Genomic DNA, 22377 nt, shown 5'->3' with positions numbered 1-22377 from the left:
TGGCTGTATGCAGGAAGCCAGCGGGCTGGGTCTGAAGGGTCCGGAGAAGCGGCCGGAAGGGGGCGTGTGTGTGATGGAAGGCAGGGAAGTATGGGCCCAAAGGCAGAGCTGGAGAAAGATGGCTGCAAACACTGCCCCGGAGAACTAACTGCACCTGGGCAGGGAGGAGTGGGGGTCCCTCAGGCGACAGGTGAGTCTGCATCTTCAGTCAGAATGCAGTGATGAGCAGGAGTGAGCCAGAGTGTGGAAGGATTGGAGAAGGTTCAAGGGAAGATAAATGGGTAACTAGAATGTAGTTTATGCCTACGACTTATAATGATATCCAATAATAAAAAGGAATACAGTTGAATACATGCTACAACATGGACGGACTTTTGCGTACGAGAACACTAAAAAGAAAAAAATGTCCAAACAAGAGGGTTTTAGCTCAAATATTTTTATTTTCATAAAAGGGACCTAGGCTATCCAAATTAAGCTGTAAAAACACACACACACACACAACGTTTCCAACATGTAAGATGGAAATAAAACCCATTTTTTAAAGTTTACTATCACTAATAAAATTCCCGGTCAAGATAATTACATGGAAATTATATTAGAAGGGCTCGATAAATACTTTGTTGTAGAGTGCACGCTGGCCTCCCGTGTCTAGTATCAAAGTGCTTTGAGCTTTTCCAAGTCTGAGTCCGCTGCAGGGGCTGCTCACGAGTGTGTCAGCATCCCCACTCCCAACCTTCACTCAGCGGTATTTCCTACCACGTCCTTCCCGTGGCCCATCCATCCAAAGTACAGACCACATTTATAACCAACTGATAGTGCTGAGTCATCATGTCTGTATAAAATATCCGCTTCTGTGAGCCGGGGGCGCAGGCAGGAGAAAGGATGTCAGTCCTCGGTCAGGAACGTGCTCCCCCAAGTGAGAACATCGCTACTATAATTTTTTTTTTTCCTTTTACAAAGAAGCTGTCCCCAGGACATGGCGATTTGACCATTAGAATTACCTGTAGGCATGCATGAGGAAAAAAAGATGGAGGTGCAGATCTGGCAGGCACGGCTGAGGGAGAAGAAACCGGGGTAAAAACACAAAAGGCAGCAGAACAAGAACGAGCATCTCCCTCCCTTCTCACTCCCCGCGCACCCCGACGGCACCCTCTCTCCTCCCCTCCTCCTACCTCGGCAACAGTGACGGGGTTTCCTCCACGGCGACTACGGAAGCACACCCTCCTCCGGTCCCACTGCCTCGTTTACAGACGGGGAGACCCAGGACCAGAGAGGGAACAGGCCTAAACCATGGTTCTAAAGTAGTGTTTTTTAAGTGCTCTGGGACCCTCTGTTCAGAGGAAATCGTCCAATAAATATAAAGAATTAAGTCAGAATTGATCTGATGGGCATCCCCGCCTTGGGCCTTGAGGACCCCCGGGGAGGCCCTGTGGGGCAGTGTTAAAATATTGGCTTAAGGTGACAAGTAAGCCGAGTCCTGGTCCTCCCCCAAAGCCATGGTGCCACACACACACACACACACACACACACAAGGACCAATGCACGAAATCCGTGCAAGAGTAGGCCTTCCTCCCCTCGGTTGTGGGCACTGGCTTCCTTCTGGCACCAGGGACCTGGGCTTCCCTTGCAGCCCAAGTGTCGTCTGGCCTAATTAGCATATTACACTTTTATTATTATAGATTCTTGGTACTCTAAAATCTGGAGCTCACTGACTATGGGAACTGCCCCTCCCAGGGCTAGCTAAACTAACCAATCCTAAATCTGTCCGCCCTGTACCTGCCTCATCCGTTCCTTCCTGTGAAAACACCAGAGCCTCCCGCCTAGCACCCCCCTCACTCCCTCCGCCTGCCAGGGAGACCTGGTGCTTCCCTCTGTGCCCTCCACCCCACAGCACGGCCCCTCCCCTTAGGAACTGTAAGTAACAAACTCTTCTCAAGGGCAGTTAACTCTGCTTGGTCTGTTGGCCTCATCATACCCGAATAATAAAAGCTACATTAAAACATTTTAAAAACAGGTCTCACTCTAGAGGCAACCTTTGTCCCCAGAAACCCTGGAGTTGTTAGAAGGAAGGAAATTCACATCCCGAAGATGCCAGGACTCTGGGGAGAGCCTGGCCAGTAAGCTCTCTCTCCTGGATGACGTTCAACTGTGGGCACAGGAAAGACCAAAAATGAAGAGGGGGGGAAGAAGGGGGGCTGGGGCCTGGAGCCACAGGAAAGGGTTAGACAGTGAGTAGCAGGATCCTGGCAAGAAAGCAGGACCTCGAGGTGTCCAGGTGCGTGTGGGCTTGAGGAAGAGGGACAGAGAGAAAGCGGGACCATGGCAGCACACCTGGGCGGCACCCGGCGGGCTCGGGCCTCAGGTGTCCAGCTCCTTCTTGACAGTGATGCGCAGGGGGCAGATGCGCAGGGGCTCGGGGGGCCCGTTGCCCCGCGTGCCGCCCAGGTAGAAGTAGGGCCGCACCTCCCCGAAGCGGGCGTGGAAGGTGTAGAGGTGGCACTGGCGCTCGGCATCGTAGAAGGACAGCTCGCCCTCCTCGCATTCCAGCTCCACGCGCAGGCGGCGTGGGATGGAGGGGACCAGGGGCGACGTGGCCGGGTCGGAGGTCACGCAGTGGTCGCCCTCCACGCCCTGCGTGCGGCACAGGTACCAGAAACCGGAGCGCGTGTCCTGGTAGCAGCTGTGGGAGTAGCCCTCGGGGCCAGTTTCTAGGCACATGCGCACCACGCCCACCCGCCAGCTGGGCAGCCCGCCCAGGTCCACCTCCCAGGCGTGGGAGCCATGGGAGTAGGAGCGGGAGCCCAGCAGGCAGGGCGCCGAGGAGAAGCGCTCCGGGTTCTCCACCTGCACCCGGTAGCCATGGTTGGTGACGCTGGTGAGGTCCTCGGACACAGCCAGCCAGCCGGCCGCGGTGTTGGGGTCAAAGCTGAAGGGCACTGAGGGCAGAGGGAGAGAGTGGGGGTGAGTCAGGGAACCTCATGTCCTGCCCTTCTGCCATGCCAGCTGATGCCCTAGCCCCCGAGACTGACCAATGGTGTCCCACCTGGCCCCAGTGCAGGGAGGGCGCTGCCCTGGGCTGAGGGACAGGGGTATGAGTTAAAACGGGCCCCACCAAACAAGATAGGTGGGAGTCCTCTGAAGGTGACCTGATTTGTTTCAGATGTAATTAGACTGGAAGATAGTGGGGCCTTAATGCAATGGCTATTGTCCTTACAAAAAGAGAAGCAACACAGCGAGGGGAGGTCATGTGACCACAAAGGTGGAGATAAACGTGCTGCAGCCCTGACCCCGGATTGCCTGCAAAGGCCAGAAGTTAAGAAGAGGCAAAAGGAGGATTTCCCCCCAACAGGGTGGAAAGGGTGCACGGCCTTGCTGACACCTTGATTTTGGACTTCTCAGCCTCTGGCAGTGTGAGAATACATTCCTGTCATTTTAGGGCATCCAGTTTGCAGGCTGTGATTATGTCAGCCATAGGAAGCCACACGGGCAGGGAGCCTGATGCCCCATTACTCCCGTGCCGCCTTAGGAAAGCCTGGAACATCCCCTGGGTCACTGACGTTTCTCCCTATAAAAGCCAGTCAGCTTGGGCGGCCACAACAAAAGCACCGTAGGCTGGGCGGCTCAAACAGCAGAACTTTGTCTCATACAGTAGTTCCAGAGGCTGCACGTCCGAGATTAGGGCGAGGGCCCTCCTTTTGGTTTACAGATGGCCACTCTCCTGCTGTGTCCTCACAAGATGGAACGAGAGAGAGGAAGTCAGCACGCTCGTGTCTCTTCTTACAAGGGCACGGATCCCACCCTAGGGCACCACCCTCAGGACCTCATCTGATCCTAACCACCCCACAAAAGGCCCTGCTTCCAAACACCATCCCGTGGAAGGCTAGGGCTTCAACATGATTTGGGTGGGGAAGAAGGGCTTATAAAAACACTCCGCCACGGCACATGACCTAGTGGTCGTGTGGGCTGGAATCACCTTGAAAGAGGCAATTCCGAACTGAGGGAGATTTTGTATACACAATCCAGTTCTGAATAGAGGGAAGTCGGTTTCTTTTTCTCAAGAGGTGGCCAAGGGTCAGGACCCGAAGAGGAAGGCGTCCTGCGAAGAGGCGTCTGAGCCGGGGGGGGGCAGGAGCGGAGGAGGAGCAGGGTGCTGGGCCCCGTCCGAATGCGGCTGGAGAAAGTGAGTTTAGCGCGCTCTCTGCCTTGCATGGAGTGCCTCCCGTGCCTGGACCACCTGCCCGCCTGCGCCCCCACTCACCAGTTTCAACAGACATGACCATCTTCTTCCAGACACGGTACTGCAGGGAGTCTAGGTACTTGCAAACGTTGATCAGCATGCCAGGCTGCACAGGCTCTGGCTCCATGGTGCAGAAGAGGCTGGGGAGGGAGAATTGGGTCTGGTGGGCAAGGCCGGGGTCACGCATCGTGGGCCTAACTGGGTCAGCTGGACTTAACGAACAATAAGGACTTCTTCCCTTGCCACAGGCCTACATTCCCCGCCACCTCACCCAGGACCAACCCAAACTGGGCTCTGAGGAGAGATGTGCCTGGAGCCCTCTGGGCAACTCATACCGCTTCAAGACTCAGTATTAGGGCTCACCCTGCCCCAGCTGAGATAAATACAGACAGGAGGTACTCAGACTTGGTTGCCTTCCTTGTGGGCAGAAATGACACTCCCACATCTGCTCAAAGGATGTCTGGGTCACGAGGGATCCTAAAGACCCTCCAGTCCAACAGCAGGAAGGTGTCACTGGCCTTGTGTAAACACCTACAGTGACAGGGAACTCACTACCGCCCAAAGCACTCTCTTCCATGTTTGTACAGCTCCGTCTGAGACACGGTTCTTCTTTACTCCTCCCTGTGTTCAACCATCAACATACACCAGAATGTGACCAGAGTCTCTCGGAGGGAGGGTGTTGACCAAGAAACTAGCTTAAATGTTGGGATGACCTACTGAGAACTACGAGCCACGCACAGGATGGCAGTCTCTCTCCCCACCCAGTGGATAACAACACTGCACCAGTGGGATGCCTTGAAAGAGGGCTCTGTATACCTGGCCCGTCCCCATCACGCCCTCCGTATTACACCCAGCTGGCTTTGTTACAAGCCTGGCCCTGGAGCCACTGGAGTTTGCACCCCAGGTATTTCTGCCTGCTCTCTCCCTCCCCTCCATCAACCTTAGCAACTTACCGGCGTTTTCGGCTCTTGTGTTTCTGAAAGAGAGAAAAATCAGACACAAACATAGACACAGAGAAAACATATAAGTTTTCTGATGAGAGGAGTCATATCCATTTTTCATGGATCAGAAGACTTAATAGTGTTAAGATGGCCATAATCCCCAAACTGACCTGTAGATTCAATGCAATTTCTATCAAAATTTCAGAAACTGATAAGTAGTTCTAAAATTCATATGAAAATTCAAGGGACCCAAAATAGCCAAAACAATCTTGGAAAAGAACAAAGCTGGTGGCTCACACTTCTCTACTAAAAACTTAATAAAAGCAACAGTAAACAAGTTAGTGTGGTACATAAGGACAGACATATGGACCAGTGGACACTGAAAGTCTACAAATAGCTGAAACCGGTTTGGCTCAGTGGTAGACCGTCGGTCTGCGGACTGAAAGGTCCCAGGTTCGATTCCGGTCAGGGGCATGTACGTTGGTTGCGGGCACATCCCCTGTAGGGGGTGTGCAAGAGGCAGCTGGTCGGTGTTTCTCTCTCATTGACGTTTCTAGCTCTCTATTTCTCTCCCTTCCTCTCTGTAAAAAATCAATGAAAAAAAAAGAAAGTCTACAAATAAACCATCACATTTACCCGCAATTGGTTATCTACAGGGTGCCAAAAACATTCAATGGGAAAAAATAGTCTAAACAAATGGGGCTGGGAGAATTGGATATCCACATGAAAATAATGAAGTTGGATTCCCTTACACAATATTAAAAAATTAACTCAAAATGGGTCAAAGACTTAAATGTAGAGATAAAACTAGAAAAATCATGACCTTGGCTTAGGCTATGGTTTCTTAGATATGACACCAAAAGCACAAAGCTGCAGCAAAAGAAGCAGTTAAGAAGCACTTCATCAAAATGAAAAGTCTTTGTCCTCCAAGATGTCATCAAGAAAGGGAAAAGGTTACTCACAAAATGGAAGAAAATATTTATAAATTATAGAGCTGATAAAGGTCTAGTAGCCATAATATATAAAAAAAAAAAAATCTTACAATTCAACAACAAAAAGACAAACAGCCCAATTTTTAAAATGGCTAAAGGACTTGAATGTACATTTCTCAAAAAAAAGATACATACAAATGACCAACAACTACATGAAAAGATGCTCAATGTCACTTTCCATCAGGGAATTGCAAATCAAAACTGTACGGGAGCCTCAGCTGGCGTAGCTCAGTTGGTTGAACATTGTCCCATGCACCCAAAGGTAGCTGGTTTGATTCCCGGTCAGGACACAGCAGGGGGTATCCAAGAGGCAGCCGATCTCCCCCCTCCCCCACCTCTTTCTCTCTCCCCCTTTCACCAATAAAGACATATTGGGCTGCCCAGGGCTGCTGGTCTCAGGCTCCCACTGGTTCCTGAACATCTGGTCCCTGTCACTGAGATGATGAGCTCCTCACCATGAGAAAAGAAATATCATCTTCCTTCATCTCCATCTGCAGCCGCTCAATCTCATGGGCTAGAGTCTCTGTGTCTTTCTTGAGCTGCTTCATCTTCTCCTCCACCAGATGCTGCTTCTGCCTCGCCTCCTCAGCCATGACATCCAGGATGGCCTGCTCCTCCCCTCTTAAAAACTCCCGAAGCTTTTCAAACTCCTGCCGGATTCTCCTTTCCAGCCAGGTAGCCTCCACCTGCAGCAGAGAGCGGGAAGAAGGCACAGAGAATCAGACTGTGGTGGGAACCTGTTGTCAGCTAGCCTAGTGACTCAGATTTTTAGCAAAGGAACTGGACTTTCAAAAGAAACCATATGCAGGACCCAAATGGATAAAACATAGATGAAGTTTTCTTAGCACAAATTTACAAGTTTAAATTTGAAGTAAGTCAAATAGCATAATGAAGTTGTTTTTGATTAATTTTTTAAAAGCTGAAATTGCTGCTTATATATGACAACTGTGGTCTTGTAACTTCCTCCATATACAATATTCTGTATCTTGTTTAAGCTGCACAATAGCAAGAGAAATCCTGAGTCACAGAAAAGAATCGATGCAAATAGAACTATTTAAAAAAAATAATTGCCTTCCAATCTTAGGATTTCAAATTTGTTCCATCACAAAAAAGCAGCAGGAAATATTTCTTTAAAAATGGAATAATTGCCCTGGCTGGGTAATTCAGTTGGTTACAGCATCATCCCGATATGCCAAGGTTACAGGGTCAATCACCAGTCAGGGCACATAAAAGAATCAACCAATAAATGCATAAATTAGTAGAACAATAAATCAATGTTTCTCTCTCTCTCTCCCTTTCTTAAATCAATAAACAAACACAAACTGGGATCTATATTATAAAAGGACTATGGCCACAACACTGTAATGCCCAATGACCAGACGGGGAACCGGGTGGCAGTGGCCAGAACAAAGCAGCCCAGGTCCCAGGTGCCTGGTGGCGGTGGCTGGAGAGAAGCAGCCTGGATCCTGGGTGGGTGCCTGGCAGCAGCCGGAGCAAAGCAGTCTGGGTCCTGGTTGCCTGATGGCCGGGATGCGTGCGGGTGGGTGGGGTTGCATGCTGGGCTTCTAGTCATTAATAATATGCATACTTAATCATAACCACAAAAAGCTTTAACAAAGTAATAAAGGTAAATACATATTTATTAAAATACACAAATTATATATTTCATGAATACTACCGGAAAAGCACCTCAAAATGTGTGCTCTGGCAATGAAGATCAGTAGTAATCCACATCTTTGGATTGAAAATTCAATATATGTTTATGGCTCTGACAATCTGATGACAAAATGATTCACTGAAAAAATGAAAATGACCAAAAACAGTGAAAATGATTCGTTGAAAAGATAAAGTAGGAAAAATATTTCCCCATATATAAATCTAAGGGTAATATGCTAATTAGACCGGACATCTTCCAGATGTCATTCTGGATGTCCTTCCTGATAAAGCCGGGGCCAGAGGGAAGCCAGCTCGGGTCCTAGGTGCCTGCCGGTGGCCAGAGGGGAGAAGCAGCCCAGGTTTGGGTGCTGGAGGGAAGCTGGTGCAGGCAGCTGGGGGAAAGGCCTACTCTTGCGTGAATTTTCATGCATCGGGCCTCTAGTGTGTGTGTGTGTGTGTGTGTGTGTGTGTGTGTGTGTGTGTGTGTATGTGTACACTAATAAAAGAGAAAAATGCTAATTGACCATATCTTCACTATGCCCACAGCCAATCAGTAAGTATGCAAATTAACCCAAGAAGATGGAGGTTAATTTGCATATGCAGGCAGGAGCGGTGAGAAGCCTGCTATGAGGGGAAGGGGGGCAGTGAGGGAGCTACTGGAGTGGTGCTCAGGCAGAAACGAGGCTTGCTGGCTCCAGGTGGCCCAGGAGCGGGGATGTGCCGGCTCCTGGGCAGCTGGGGTGGGGAACGGGGACTTGCTGGCTCCCAGGAAGCTGGGAGTGAAGCCAGGGGCCTATTCTTGCACGAATATCGTGCAACGGGCGTCTAGTATGTATATATGAACATATTATTCTTAATATACAAAGTGCTCTTAGGTGTCCACAAGAAGAAAAGGTAAATATTCCAAGAAACACAAATGGCTATTATACTTGTGATAGGATGTACAAACTTGATAATATAATAGTATAAGAAATGCAAAGGAAGAGAGAGAGCACTATTGAAATATCGAGCTAAAAAGTCTGACAATGTATAGTGGAAGGGAGTGTGAAATCTGGGATGATTCTTATCACACAGGAAGATAAAAAACAGAGCAGGCAGGAAAAGAACAGCCAGAAGACTTAGCTCATTTAAGGAACAGGAAGAAGGCCAATGTTCCTGGAAAAGCACAGGCCAGCCTGAGAGGAGAGGAAGTCGAGGAGCAGGACGGTGTTGGATGAGGGCCTTGGTGAGGAGTCTGGACTGTATTGTGGGTCATGGAAGCCTTGGACAATTATAAAGAGAGGAATGACACGATCGATGCATTTTCGAAAAGAGCAATCTACTCTGTATTATAAAAGGACTATGGCCACAACACTGTAATGGTGGCGGTGGCTGGAGAGAAGCAGCCTGGATCCTGGGTGGGTGCCTGGCAGAGAGTAGAAGGAAGTGCCCTAGCTGGTTTGCTCCGTGGTTAGAACATCGGCTCACAGACTGAAGGGTCTTGGGTTCAATCCTGGTCAAGGGCACATACCTCAGATGCAGGCTCGATCCCTGGCCACGGGTGGGGCACGTGCGGGAGGCAACTAATGGATCGATAATTCTCTCTCTGTTTCTCCCCCTCCCTTCCACTCTCTCTGAAAATCAATGGAAAAAATATACTCAGGTGAGGATTAACAACAACAACAACAACATCAACAACAACAACAACAACAACAACAACAAAGAGTGAAGGAAGCATGGGGCTCAGGTAGGAAGGCAAGTGAGAAAATACGGTGACCCGGACTGGGATGGCGGCAGTGGATACGGAGTGTAGGATGGATGTGATCATGATGTATTCTGGAGACAGAGGGGACAGAACTGTTGATGGAGTAGACATAGAGCACATGTGTCAAACACAAGGCCCGCGGGCCAAATCCAGCCCGCCAGGCCTTGCAATGCGGCCCGCACCGCGCTGTCATCACTGCACTCCACTGTCAGTTTATGACATTGTCAGTTTATGACTGTTCAGTAAACCATTCGGCCCGCGATTTAGGCTGGATTTTAGATTTTGGCCCCTTCTCTGATTGAGTTCGACACCCCTAAAGAGTGAGCGGGAAAAGAGCCCAGGTCATCACGGGCTTGAGTATTCAGATAGATGGAGAAGTGTGCCACATGCTTCAGTTAGTCTGAAACCACAGTGCAGGTGGTTTTTAAGCCACTCCTGTGGCTACTGGCATGGCGTGCACAGGTATTTAAAGAGGGCCTGGCAGTACAGCCATGATCAGTGTCTGAGCATGGCTGTGCTAGACCATCAGGGCTGGGGAAGGCCGACTCTGTGTCAACAGCCATGACCAGGGCCAGCCCACCCCCACCTACCCCCAAGATGGCCTTAGGTGGCCCCCCCGCCCCCTGTCCCACGTAGCCGGAGCACTCACTTACCTGATTGTGCTTGGCGATGGCCTCATAAGAGCGCCGCATGGCCCAGAAGGCCTTGGCTTTCTCCCGCAGCGAGTGCTCCATGTTCCTGCACTTGGCCTGATAGGAGGAAGGAGAGAGAAGCAAGGAGGTAGGTTAGGGGTCGAGGCCAGATTGGGAGGACGACACTGGAGTTCCACTTCTACAAGGGTACAGCTCAACCATAATTACCGAACCTACTCCGTTCACACACTGTAGGGAACAGAAGAAAGTATGGCCCTGACCCTGAACCATGTTTACAGCATAAAGGGCCCTCAGATATCCTCTAACTCGACTGTTGCTTTATTCCTGCTACAGGTACAGAGACAGGACTGAGGAAATCAAGGGACCTGTTCCCCCTCAAGTTGGTCCTAGTATAACAGAGGGGGGATGCAACCTGCTCAGGCCTAGAGCTGGTCCAGGCTCGGCCATGGATCTGGAGCTGAGGGTTTAACTGTAAAGACAATGTGCCCACAGCCTCCCTTTGTGACTCTCTCTTTTTAAAAAAAATATTTTTTATTGATTTTTTTACAGAGAGAAAGCTAGAAACATCTATGAGAGAAACATCGACCAGCTGCCTCCTGCACACCCCTTACTGAGGATGTGCCTGCAGCCAATGTACATGCCATTGACTGGAATCGAGCCTGGGACCTTTCAGTCCGCAGACCAAGGCTCTATCCACTGAGCCAAACCGGTTTCGGCCCTTCGTGACTTTCTAAACTGGACTGGCCTGCAGTCACTAGTCAGCAGGTCCGATTACAGGGTTCATCCAGTTATTCCCACAGGTCCTTATCTAAACCGTCTCGCACTTCCCAACCTTATCCCAGTATTCTCATTGTGCTGTGAACATGTGAAATACTTTAATTAGCAGATTCAAATATCTTTTTGTTTAATAGTTTTTGTGTTTTAAACTTTAACTACTCTAATTTCCTTGGATTCCTTGAGGCACTGGGACTAGTTTTAGGTTGAATTCTCCCTCGTTGTATCCAGAGGCTAGCATTTTCTCTCTCTGACTTCTTCTCTCTACATTCTAAGAAAGCTTTTCAAGTTTTGTTTTGTTTTGAATCCTCACCCGAGGATATGTTTCCACAGATATGTTCCCTGCTGTTCCCAGAGAGAGAGGGAGGGACGTGGGAGAGAAACATCGATCGGTTGCCTCCCATGCTAGGTTGCCACCCTGACTAGGGACTGAACATGCAACCTTTTGGTGTACAGGATCACGTTCCAACCAACTGAGCCGCATGGCCAGGGCTCAAGTTTTTTCTTTGGAAAAAAAAAATAAATAAAAAATAACAATTCTTATCACATTAATTATAAGTGACTACCATTTATTGAACATTTACTATTTGCCAGGGGCTATGCTAATTACTTCACAAATTATGCCACTTAATCATCATATTCCTATTAGGTAAGTGTCATTAGCCCCGTTTTAAAGATGAAGACAAGTGAAGCACGGAAAGGGAAAGTGATTAGGCCAAGGGCACACAGCTAGTACATGGCAGAATAAGAATGTGAACTTAGACGGTGGTGGCAGGCAGCCCCTAAGACGGCCCTAGTGATCCCTCATTCCTGTGAGATGTTTATTGTTTTAAGCTATCAAATTTGGGGGTGATATGTTATATACCAACAGATATCAGAAATTTGTCTTCAAAAGCCTCATCCCCACTTGGACCTGATTTGGATAATGAGATTCTGGATTTTGAGCTGATACTATAAGGAGATGAGATGTATGGAGATCTTAAGACGGGCTGAGTGTATTCTGTATGTGGGAGGGATATGAAACAGTGGGGGCCAGAGGACAGAATGGAGGCAGCCTATAAAATGGCCCCAATGATCCCCACCTCTGGGTATCCATGCCCTGATAAAAACCCTCCCCTGTGGACCAGAGCTAGTGATTTGCTTCTAACCAATCAAATATGGCAAAAGTGATGGGATGTCATTTCTGAGATGAGAGGACAAAAGGCTGTGTACCCCTTCTCTCCCTCGCTTCCTTGATGTGGCCTATGGAGCAACCCATGGGGCAAGGAACCGAGGTGGTCTCCACTCAATAGCCTTGGGGACCTGAAACCTGCCAGCAACCACCCAGCGAGCCTAAAGGGGGGTCTTGGTCTACTTGTCTCCCGCTGAGACCGCAGCCTCTGCAGCACTTTGACAGCAGCAGCATGAGACCCTGGGGCGGAGGCACTCAGCTAAGTCATGCTCACATTTCTGATGCACAGACACCATGAGATAAGAGATACATATTTTTTTGTTTTAAGCTGCTATGTTTTGCAGTAATTTGTTACACAGCAACAGGTCACTACCTGCCTATTTGTCCTACTCCACAGCCCATTCTTTTAACTGCGATGCTACAGAAAACAAAATAATGACTGATTTAATTTTCTGCAGGTTTTGTTTTCTTTTCTACTCATTCGGGACATTTTTATGTTCTTTTTAGGATATTTAATAGATTTTTAAAGTACCGTGTTTTTTTTTTTTTTTGTAGTATATCACTACTTAATGTCGTCTGACACACTAAGGTAGTGTGTGTCCTCAATAGCAAAATATAACACTAGTATGAGTGTCCCACACAGCCACTGAAATATCATCCTGTTTTATTATATTGTTACAAAATCATGCAATAAAGTCCAAGAGGACAATTCTATGATTGTCCAAATAAGTATGAATGATAGAAGTGAAGCAACTGCGCACACACATCACCTAGTGTTGTGCTGGCCCGACCCTCTGGCCTTCAACCTTGACAGTTAGGGAGCTGTAGGACAATGGAGATAGATAAGAGGGGAGGATAGTCCCTTGTCCTTCCCACACTGTTCAATCATCTGGAGATTTCTGGTTTAATGCAGTTCGTGAGGTCAACCAAAAATGTTATTATTATCAGCAAGCAGTTATTATTGAGCCTGTTACATTCCTACAATGCAGGCCCTGTATTCCTATTATGCAGAGAAAATAAGGCCCAGGGGAGCTAAGTAACGTATCAAAATTACAGACTGTAGCAGACCCAGGAACTGTACTCAGAACTGTCCAATTCTACAGGCCATATTCTTAACCACGACACTACATATCCTGTTTCAGTATTATTTCCCTCTTTTCAAGCCTTATAACTTATTTATAATTCCTGATTTACTATATTAGCTAGGATCTCCATTACAAAATTGAATAGAATTGGTCAAAATGGGCATTCCTGTCTTTTTTTTTTTTTTTTTGTAAAATCTCAATAAGAAAGCTTTCAGTGTTTCACCATTAAAATATGGTATTTGTTATATACTTTTTGTTAGATACCCTTAATCAAGATTAAGGAACTTCCTTCCATTCCTTGTTCACTGTTTGTTTTTTGCTCTCTCTCCTTTTAATTCTAAAAAGATATTGAATTTTATCAAGTATATTTTTAAAAAATATATTTTATTGATTTTGTATAGAGAGGAAGGGAGAGAGATAGAGAGTTAGAAACATTGATGAGAGTCATCGACCAGCTGCCTCTTGCACATCCCCTACTGGGGATATGCCCGCAACCAAGGTACATGCCCTTGACCAGAATCGAACTCAGGTCCCTTCAGTCCCCAAGCCAATGCTCTATCCATTGAGCCAAACCGGTTTCGGCTATCAAGTACATTTTTAATCAATTGATATATCGTATTTAAGTAGCACAGAATTGAATTTTGGTTTCCTATCTAATAACTTTTGTCATTGAACTGGAATATTTAACATAATTACCGATATATCTGCATTTTAAACTTACATACTTGTTCTGTGCTATTTGCCATGCTTGTTCAATATTTCTTTTTCTGTCTCTTTTTGCCTTTTTGAAAAATGTACTATGCATTTTTATTCCACTCTTTCCCCTTCTCTGCATTTAGTTGTTAACCTAGAAAATACATTAAAAGTATGAATTCAAATGATTCTAAACCATATACTTTTCATTTTTGTTTTTGATATTCTAGTTTTAACATACTGTATCACAACTGGACCCACCATTCAGAGACTGCATTACCTGCTTGTAGCCCAAGAAATGCCTGAATGAACAGAAACTACAGGGGCACTAGTGAGGGCTCTGGTGTGAAGCCATCAGGACTAATAGTTATCAATGGCCTGGATGGCTAAGTGGCCCATGACACATCTGGAATGTCATCCAGGCCCCGAACCCCAAAGAACAAATGAGCTCTGATTTTGGCATCAAATTATAACATTTGATATTATTTAGTTATCAATACACAGAAAATATGAAGTTTTTATTTAAACTACAGGATTCAGAATGTGATTATATAGCCTATACGGATATTTTAGAAATTACAATTTGATTCCTTATGCAGCAAATTCCAATAGCATATTTAATACCCCAAGGATTTTATAAAATTATCTTACCCAAAATATGTTAACTCAGATGCTGTAACAGAAAATGGGAATGGTGAAGGTGAGGGTAAGAGAAAGAATAACTGATTGTCAGAGGACCCTTGCAGGTCCTTATCCAAGTGCTAGGGCCGTGTCTGAAGCTAGGGCTATCAGGCCCAACTCAAGTTTTCTGTCCTCTGAGGTCCTATATATGCTTCTGACTTATCCCTACCTGTTTCACTCAACTATCACATTGTAGCCTTGAAAAAAATTCAGGCCTCTTCATTTCCTCCAGGAAGCCAGCTTGATCTCTCAGGACAGTTCAGATGTATCTCCATGGGCTTTCACGGCTCCTCAAAACACTTCTATCATCCCACTCACTGCTCTGGATAATCACCTCACTCTCTTGGAAAGACTGCAGGCTTCCTGGGGGCAAGTCCTAACATCATGTCCTCTCATCCTACCAGAGTGGCGCTCAATAAATGTTTGCAGGGGTGAAGGCTTGCTCTGCAGGGGTAGAGACTGTTTTGCCTACTGCCTATCCCCAGGTGTTAGCACAAAGTAGTTGCTCAATTAACTACTTGCCTAGTCAATCAGTGCACTGAACACCCATGTTCTCTCCACCATGACACATCACTTCCTGGACTGGAAGTTAGAAAAACTGATTTGCACCCTTGTTTTTTTTTTAATCACTAATCACTAGTGAGAGCTTCTCTCTCTGTGGCTGTTAGGTTCTGCAGCTTCAAGATGAAGGCATCAAAGTTTCTAAGGTCTCTCAAATTTTCCCATGAAAATGATGAGTGCAGTTTCCTGTTTATGTCTACTGGTCCATCACCAGGATTTCCAACCATCTGTCTCTAGTTCATGTCTTCTTTCCTATCTATTTCAGACATTTGATTTCAGGCAGATTGATGTAGTAGCTAAGAGCTCTGGTATGGCACCTGGCCACCCAGGTTCAAATCCCAGCTCCTCCACTTACTAGTGAGTGATCTTGAGCAAGTTTCTTAACTTCTCTGCGTCTCTGGCATCAAAGAATACTACCTAGCTCATAGAATGGCTGTAAGGATCCAACAAGTCAGTCCATGCCAAGTGCTTATAAGAGTGCCTTAGGCATGTGCTGGCTCTTATTACTATTAAGTGCCACTTATTGCCAGGTAACTTACCTCTCTTATTGGTTATTTCCCAGGTTTCTTCATTTATTAATTGAGATATAATTAACATATAAAATTATATTAGTTTCAGTTATACAACATAATGTTTTGATATTTGAATATATTACAAAATAATCTCCACAATTAGTCTAGTTAACATCCATCACCACACATAGTTATAAAATTTTCTTGTGATGAAAACTTTTAAGATTTACTCTCCTAGCAACTTCCAAATACGCAGTCAGTATTATTAATGATAGATACCATGATGTACATTACATCCTATGACTTACTTATTTTAGAACTGTCAGTTTGTGCCTTTGGGCCACCTTCACCCATTTCACTTACCCCCCTCCAGGCTTTTTATCCTAAATGGGTAACACAAATGCATCTGAGACAACAGATCCCTTTCTTATCCCACTCCAACCCAGTCTCCCCATTCTTCCTCTCCCATGGTGTTCAGCCCTAAGAAGCAGGTGTCTACAATGCACCCAGTGCTGGGGGGCCCTGTACCTCGGGAGCAGTGTTCAGTAAGACCCCATTCTGTCCATGGGCACCTGCCTCGCCAGTAGGAAATGAACATCCTGCAGTGTCACTTGGATCTGGTAGGGCCTGGCGCATGAGGGTTGGAGAGGATGTGAGATGGAGGTGAATACCAGTAGTTAGTAAACAAGGGGAAAGAATTGGAAGGGTAAGACTTAAGAAGTGGTTGGCCTGGCCGGTGTGCTCTGTGGTTGAGCATTAAACCATGAACTAAGAGGTCACAGGACTGATTCCCAGTCAGGGCACATACCTGTGTTTCAGGCTCAATCCCAGATAGGGGGCATACAGGAGGCAGCCAATTGATGGTTCTCGCTCATCAATGTTTCTATCTCTCTATCCCCCTCTCTTTAAAATAAATAAGAACATATTTTTTTTTTTTTAAATCTTAAAAAAAGAAAGAAGTGCCTGGAATACTCCCAGGTCAGATTGATTCTAAGGTAACCCTGGAAGGGAAAGGGGTGGGGGGAGAAAAGGCTGGAGGGTAGAGAATGGCCATCAGGTCAGTCCCATGGGATGGATATGAAAGGGGTCTTGACAAGGCAGTTCAGAGGCCAGGGACGTGGTGCAGTTTGCTTTGGAGATGTAAGTCAGAGTGAAGGCTAGACTGGGGAGTCAGGAAGCCTGAGTTGTGATCCTAGGTGTTCTACATTCAATCCTTGTGACTGGCATGAGTCATTGTATTTCTCCAAGTTTTCCTTTTCTCATTAGTCAAATGTGATCATCTCCTCACAGCCCCTGTGGCTCTGGGTCTAAGCATTTGGGGGATTTGCAAGTTTTCCATGAGTGTTTTACATTAGTGTTTCACTTAGTGACAACCTAAAAAAACACACACCAAGATAAGCTGTGCTGATGCACACTTTCGGTTCCCATTAACTTCAGTGCCAGCATTTGTATTTTCTTAACAACTTCCTTGACACCAGGCTATACTCTTACAATGTCTTGGCTTAATAAAGAACAGAATTCACTTTACAGGTGAAGGATATGTTAGACCCAAACAAGGACAGTTATATCCCAGGAAAGTTTCATTCTGCAAAAAGGGAAGTTTTGGTTGGTGAATCGTCATCATTTTGTTAACAGGGAAAAGGGGCTTTACAGCCACCCAGAAACAGCATTTTAGTTCCAACAAAATAAAACGCTGTAATTAATATTTTAACTAGGACTGTATTGACTTTAGTTTTATGTGTATTTAATCTATAAATTTCTTTTGGTTTTATTATCTTCATGTGGTATAAGCAAGAGGAATTCACACTAGTTTTGAATAGCTTGTATGTAAGGAATAATAATTTTAAAGATACACTGTTGGAATATTTGTTCCTTTAAGAAGAACGTGTATAGCCCTAGCTGGTTTGGCTCAGTGGATAAAGCATCAGTCTGTGGACTGAAGGGTACCGGGTTCAATTCCCGTCAAGGGCATATGCCTGGTTAAGGGCTTGATCCCCAGTAGGGGGCGTGCAGGAGGCAGCCAATCAATGATTCTCTTTCATCATTGATGTTTTTTTCTCTCTCTCTGGCTCCCTCTCCCTTCCTTTCTAATCAATAAAAATATATTTTTTTTAAAAAATAGGTGTACAAATACTAGAGGATTTTGTAAGGTCCCCTCAAGATCCAACACACACTTCAAAGCTCTGGTTTAAACAATGTCATATTCTGAAAGCTCATCAGTCCTTTCCTCAGAAACTTCTCCCCATGCCCATCAGATAAGAGCAGACCTCCTGTAACAGCGGCCCACACATCCTATTGTCCTGCACAGGAATGTCACAGTCTGATACTGGACTTGATCTTAGCCAAAAGGCCTAGAAGAAGCGATAGGAATGTCACAGTCTGAAACCATGTAACTGTTAGCGTGATTATTCAGTCATGCTTATCAGACCCCAAGAAGGCAGGGGTTAGGACACCTTGCCCTGTCTTCTAGTGGACATACCATGCCTGGACAGAGTAGGCAGTCAGCCCACTGAGACTCTAAATTCCCACATAGTCAACTCCTTCATAGCTCCTGGAACATAGGACCAGAGGGGAAAGTTTTACCCGTAGACCAGAGAAGCTTCTCTGAAAGCCCATGACCAGAGTAAGGGCTGAACAAGGCCCAGGAGAATTCCATAGTATCCTCTTTGTGACTTTGGACAGGCTACTTAACGTCTGAGACTCAGTGTCTCTGACTCTAAAATGAGTTGCGAATCCCAATCCTGGAACTTGCGAGTATGTTGCCTTATAGGGCAAAGAGGACTTTATAGATGTGATTAAATTACAGATTTTTAAGATAGGGCGATTATCCTGGACTATCTGCGTGGGCCCCATAGAATTACAAGGGTCCTTAGAAGATGGAGGTAGCAGAGTGAGGAAGGTAATGGGACAAGAACCAGGAGTTGGAATGAAGGGCTTTAACGATGGAGGAGGGGCCTCTAAAAGCTGGACAAGGCAGGGAAAGAAATCCTCTCCTTGCCTCCCCAAGGCATGGAGTTCTGCCAGCACCTTGACTTTAGCACTTCTGACCTCCAGACTTGTAAGATAAGTCTGCGCTGTGTTAAACACAACGTTTGTGGCAGTTTCCTACAGCAGCAACAGGATGTTAATACACAACCTCATAGGGTTTTGTGAGGATGTAAACTGTCGACAGGTAGACACTTCAGGGCACCTGGCACACAGTAAGTGCTCAAAATGTTGGCTGATAGGATTTTTGCTGAATTCTTCATATGGGTGTCAACGTGATCTTTCTAAAGCACACGTTTCGTCACGAAATCCCTATGTAAAAGCTTTCAGGTGTCCAGAGCACACAAGGGAAAGACCCCCTCAGTGCCAGACCTCTCCAGCTTTCCTATACTGCTCCCTGACAACCACCACCCGCCCACCTCAATCATCCAGAACTACAATTTGTCTCTTTACTGTCTGTCTTCCCCCACTGCAAACAGACTCCATGGGGCGAGATCTCTGCCTTAGTGAACTCCACAGCATCAACACCCGGAAGAGGCCCTGGAACACACAACAGGCCCTTGGTACACAGTTGTCTTAAGACACGAATGAGCTCCACCCTGCATGAGGCTGAGCTCACTTAGCTTGCACATTCCTTAGATCTTTCAGGACTAGACGCCCTACCCCCTCAGACACTGCCCTGAGGTGCCCATGGATCCGACAGCATCCTTCCTCTGCTTAAAGCCCTCAGTCTGCTTCCTACATTCTGTAGGATAAGTGCCAAGGCTCAGGGCCTCCTGGTTCCTTCTGTATCTCCATCCTCATTCTAATTACTCTGTAATGCTTTCAATCTTGGAAAGGAAGGCCTCCCTGCTCTGGACCCTTACACATTGCTGCGGCCCCTCCCTTCCCCTCTTCACCTGGCTAACACTTCCTTATTCCTCTGGTCTCTGCTTGAAGCTCCTAGAAGAGACAAAGTATTTATCTTGTGTCCTGTATCGTCCCCAAGGCATCTGCTGAATAAATAGAAAGTTGTCATGAGATCATATATACTTCCTGGTGTCTGGCTCACTGATCTTGAATCTGGCTTAGTCCAGACCCTGGGGGTTTTACCTCGGTGCCTTGACCCCTGACCCTCTTCCTGATCTGTACCTCTGCCAGCCCCATAGTGATTACTCATGACTTGATCCTCTACCTCCCAGACTGCTCAGCACTTACTTTAGCTGTCCCAAATCAGGCCCTGGCACCTATGCCCGCGGAAATGGGAGAAAGAAAGCACTGTTGTTAAACAAATAAGGCAGCAGCCAGCCACATTAGTGTTCAATGCATACTGATGACATTCCCCTGCACTTGAACTTTGTCAAAATGTGTATGAATTTTTACATATCTCAATGTTTAATAATCAACTTTTGACATTTCTTAAGGAAGTCATTAAAACCAACTAATTAAAAGTGTCGGTAAACCAGGCAGTAGGGGATTCTTGCAGCACCTCCTTTTCAATACATTCAGCTTCCTACCATCTAACTGGTGTTCTCTCCATATACTGTGGGCCTAACCCATGTATTATAGGTGACGGAATAAATTAGCGTTTCTCACCGTGCACAATTCTTTAAAAAATAAAACAATAAACAAACATACAACATAAAATGCCAGTGTACAATGATCATTTTCACAGAATTTTTGTTTCAACTGGTACATACATGAGTATTCTGGGTCATAATGGCGAAACTATTTCTCACTATGGGCTGAGGTTAAAAAAAAAAAAAAAATTGAAAACTGAGTTGGCTAATCCTTATTTTCTGATCATTTTCCCTTGCGACACAAAAATATTCCCCATGTTAGTTTTGCCCTGTACGATGCTCCTGTATTTATAGCCACTGGCACTCTAGGCATTGGGATGCTGATCCAGAATAAGCCAGCTGGCCAGGGCCAGAGGCCTCCCCTCAGCTACACAATAGATGGGCCAGCTGGGGAAGCAGGTGACCAATACCGAGGCTCTCACAGCTCCATATCCACGGCCAGGCCTTGGGCTCCTGCACCTCTAACCTGGCATATGTGTTCCTTTCAGGTTTCCTGCGCTTTATCCACATCTGTGCTTCTCAAAGAGGCACGGACCACACCCGGATGGCAGAAAGGGTGCATGGCCTACTACGTGCGTTGGGGCTATCTCCAGACCTTCGTGTAAGCCCAGCGCACACACTTCCTGTCTGCCTCTCCTCTCCCACCTCAGGCCCCCGAGGACCGGCTTTGATGGCGGTGGGGGTGGGGGTAAAGAGAGGGGGGGGGGGAAAAGGCAGCCTCTAGCCCCGCCCGTGTGGCTCAGTGGTTGAGCCCAGACCCCAGACCTAGGAACCAGGAGATCACCTCACCGTTTGATTCCCCCCTCAGGGCAGAGGCCCTGGTTGTGGGCTTGCTCCCCAGTAGGGGGCTTGCAGGTGGTAGCCTATCCACCATTCTCATCATGGTTGTTTCTGGCTTCTCCCTCCTCCTTCCTCTCAGAATTTTTTTTTTTTTTTTGAAATGGCGTCTCTCTAGGTTACTGGAGTCACCCAGGAGTGGGTTCTGAGGCGACACGAGCAAGCTGCTGCAGGATGAGGGGCGGGCTGGGCGCATTCGACTCGGGCAGGCTGTGTGGCGGGAGCGGCGGGGCCGGGGGGCTGGGGTCCAGCCCTGACCGGGCCGCCGCCCGCCTCCCTCACACACGCAGCCGCGCTTACCCGAAAGTCGTGGGCAGTGTCCTTCACCGCCTGCACGCGGTGCCCCAGGTGCCGGGGGTCGGCCTGGCACGAGCAGCACAGCAGCTCCTTGTCCTCGATGCAGAAGAGGGTGAGCTGGCCGCGGTGCGTGCGGCAGAAGCGCGGGGAGCGCTGGCCTCCATAGCGCCCGCCCTCGCCATCCTCGCGCAGCAGCTTCTCCACCAGGTTGTTGAGGGTGTGGTTGGTGCGCAGGTCGGCGGGCGCCACCCGGTCCTTGCACACCGGGCAGGTGGGCGTCGTCTGCACCTCCCAGCAGCGGGTCACGCACTCGCGGCAGAAGTTGTGGCCGCAGCGCAGCGTCACGGCATCCCGGAAGGGGTCGTAGCAGACGGCGCAGAGCAGCTCCTCCTTGATGGAGCGGGAGAGCGTGGGGGACAGCGAGGCTTCGGACTCCATGGCACCCGCAGCAGCTCGGGCGCCCGCAGCTTCCGCTGCCGCGCCTCAGCCCCGCCGCCGCTCCGGGGACTTCTGGGGAGCTCGGCCCAGCCCTTTCCCTCCAGGCGCTGAGTGACAGCGGCGCGGGCCAATCAGGAGGGACATGCGAGAGGCCCCGCCCCACTTCCGGTCGGGGCGGAAAACCATGGAGGAGCCCGGCGGGGGCTGAGCTGCTCCAATGACGCTGCCAGTACCCCGTGAGGTACCTGGATTTAGCGAGGAGCAAACTCCCCAGCGGTGCTGTAGGTAGGCCGTGTCACCGGAAACCTATTTCCGATTTGAAATGGGAAATGAAGTCTATAAGCCCCTTTCTTAACCAGTCCCCAAAGGTCAGTCAGGCCCCTGAGGCCTGTGAGGTAGGAAAAGCCAGAGCTCCCCAATTCCTGGTTTTGAGGTAGTCTTCTTCCCCCACCTCCACTCCCCCTCCCCTCCCCCCTCACACACAGTTAATCTAAGTCCTCACACGAGTATATTTTACCCCATTGATTAAAAAAAATGTCTTTATTGATTTCAGAGAGAGGA

At 47.6% G+C, this 22377-nt stretch overlaps 1 protein-coding gene across 2 annotated transcripts; it reads right to left on the bottom strand.

Moving 5' to 3' along the window:
• Window positions 1-420: 420 nt before the first annotated feature.
• On the bottom strand, window positions 421-21913 carry TRIM35 (tripartite motif containing 35). 2 transcript variants are annotated; one of them, XM_084883978.1, is made up of 6 exons: window positions 21382-21910; window positions 10224-10319; window positions 6626-6856; window positions 5191-5213; window positions 4259-4377; window positions 421-2936 (listed from the first exon to the last, which is right to left on the bottom strand). In XM_084883978.1, the coding sequence occupies exons 1-6, from the start codon at window positions 21814-21816 to the stop codon at window positions 2359-2361; spliced, it is 1482 nt and encodes a 493-aa protein (XP_084740104.1). In that variant the 5' UTR covers window positions 21817-21910; the 3' UTR covers window positions 421-2358. The 2 variants fall into 2 exon arrangements, with proteins under 2 accessions (XP_084740104.1, XP_084740105.1); XM_084883979.1 differs by lacking the exons at window positions 421-2936; window positions 5191-5213 and having other exon boundaries at window positions 21382-21913.
• Between the last annotated feature and the right edge of the window lie 464 nt (window positions 21914-22377).

The sequence above is a fragment of the Pipistrellus hanaki genome, assembly GCF_964339955.1.
Source record: "Pipistrellus hanaki genome assembly, chromosome: 5".
NCBI classification, from domain to species: domain Eukaryota; kingdom Metazoa; phylum Chordata; class Mammalia; order Chiroptera; family Vespertilionidae; genus Pipistrellus; species Pipistrellus hanaki.
This window is presented reverse-complemented; position numbering and strand designations above follow the sequence as displayed.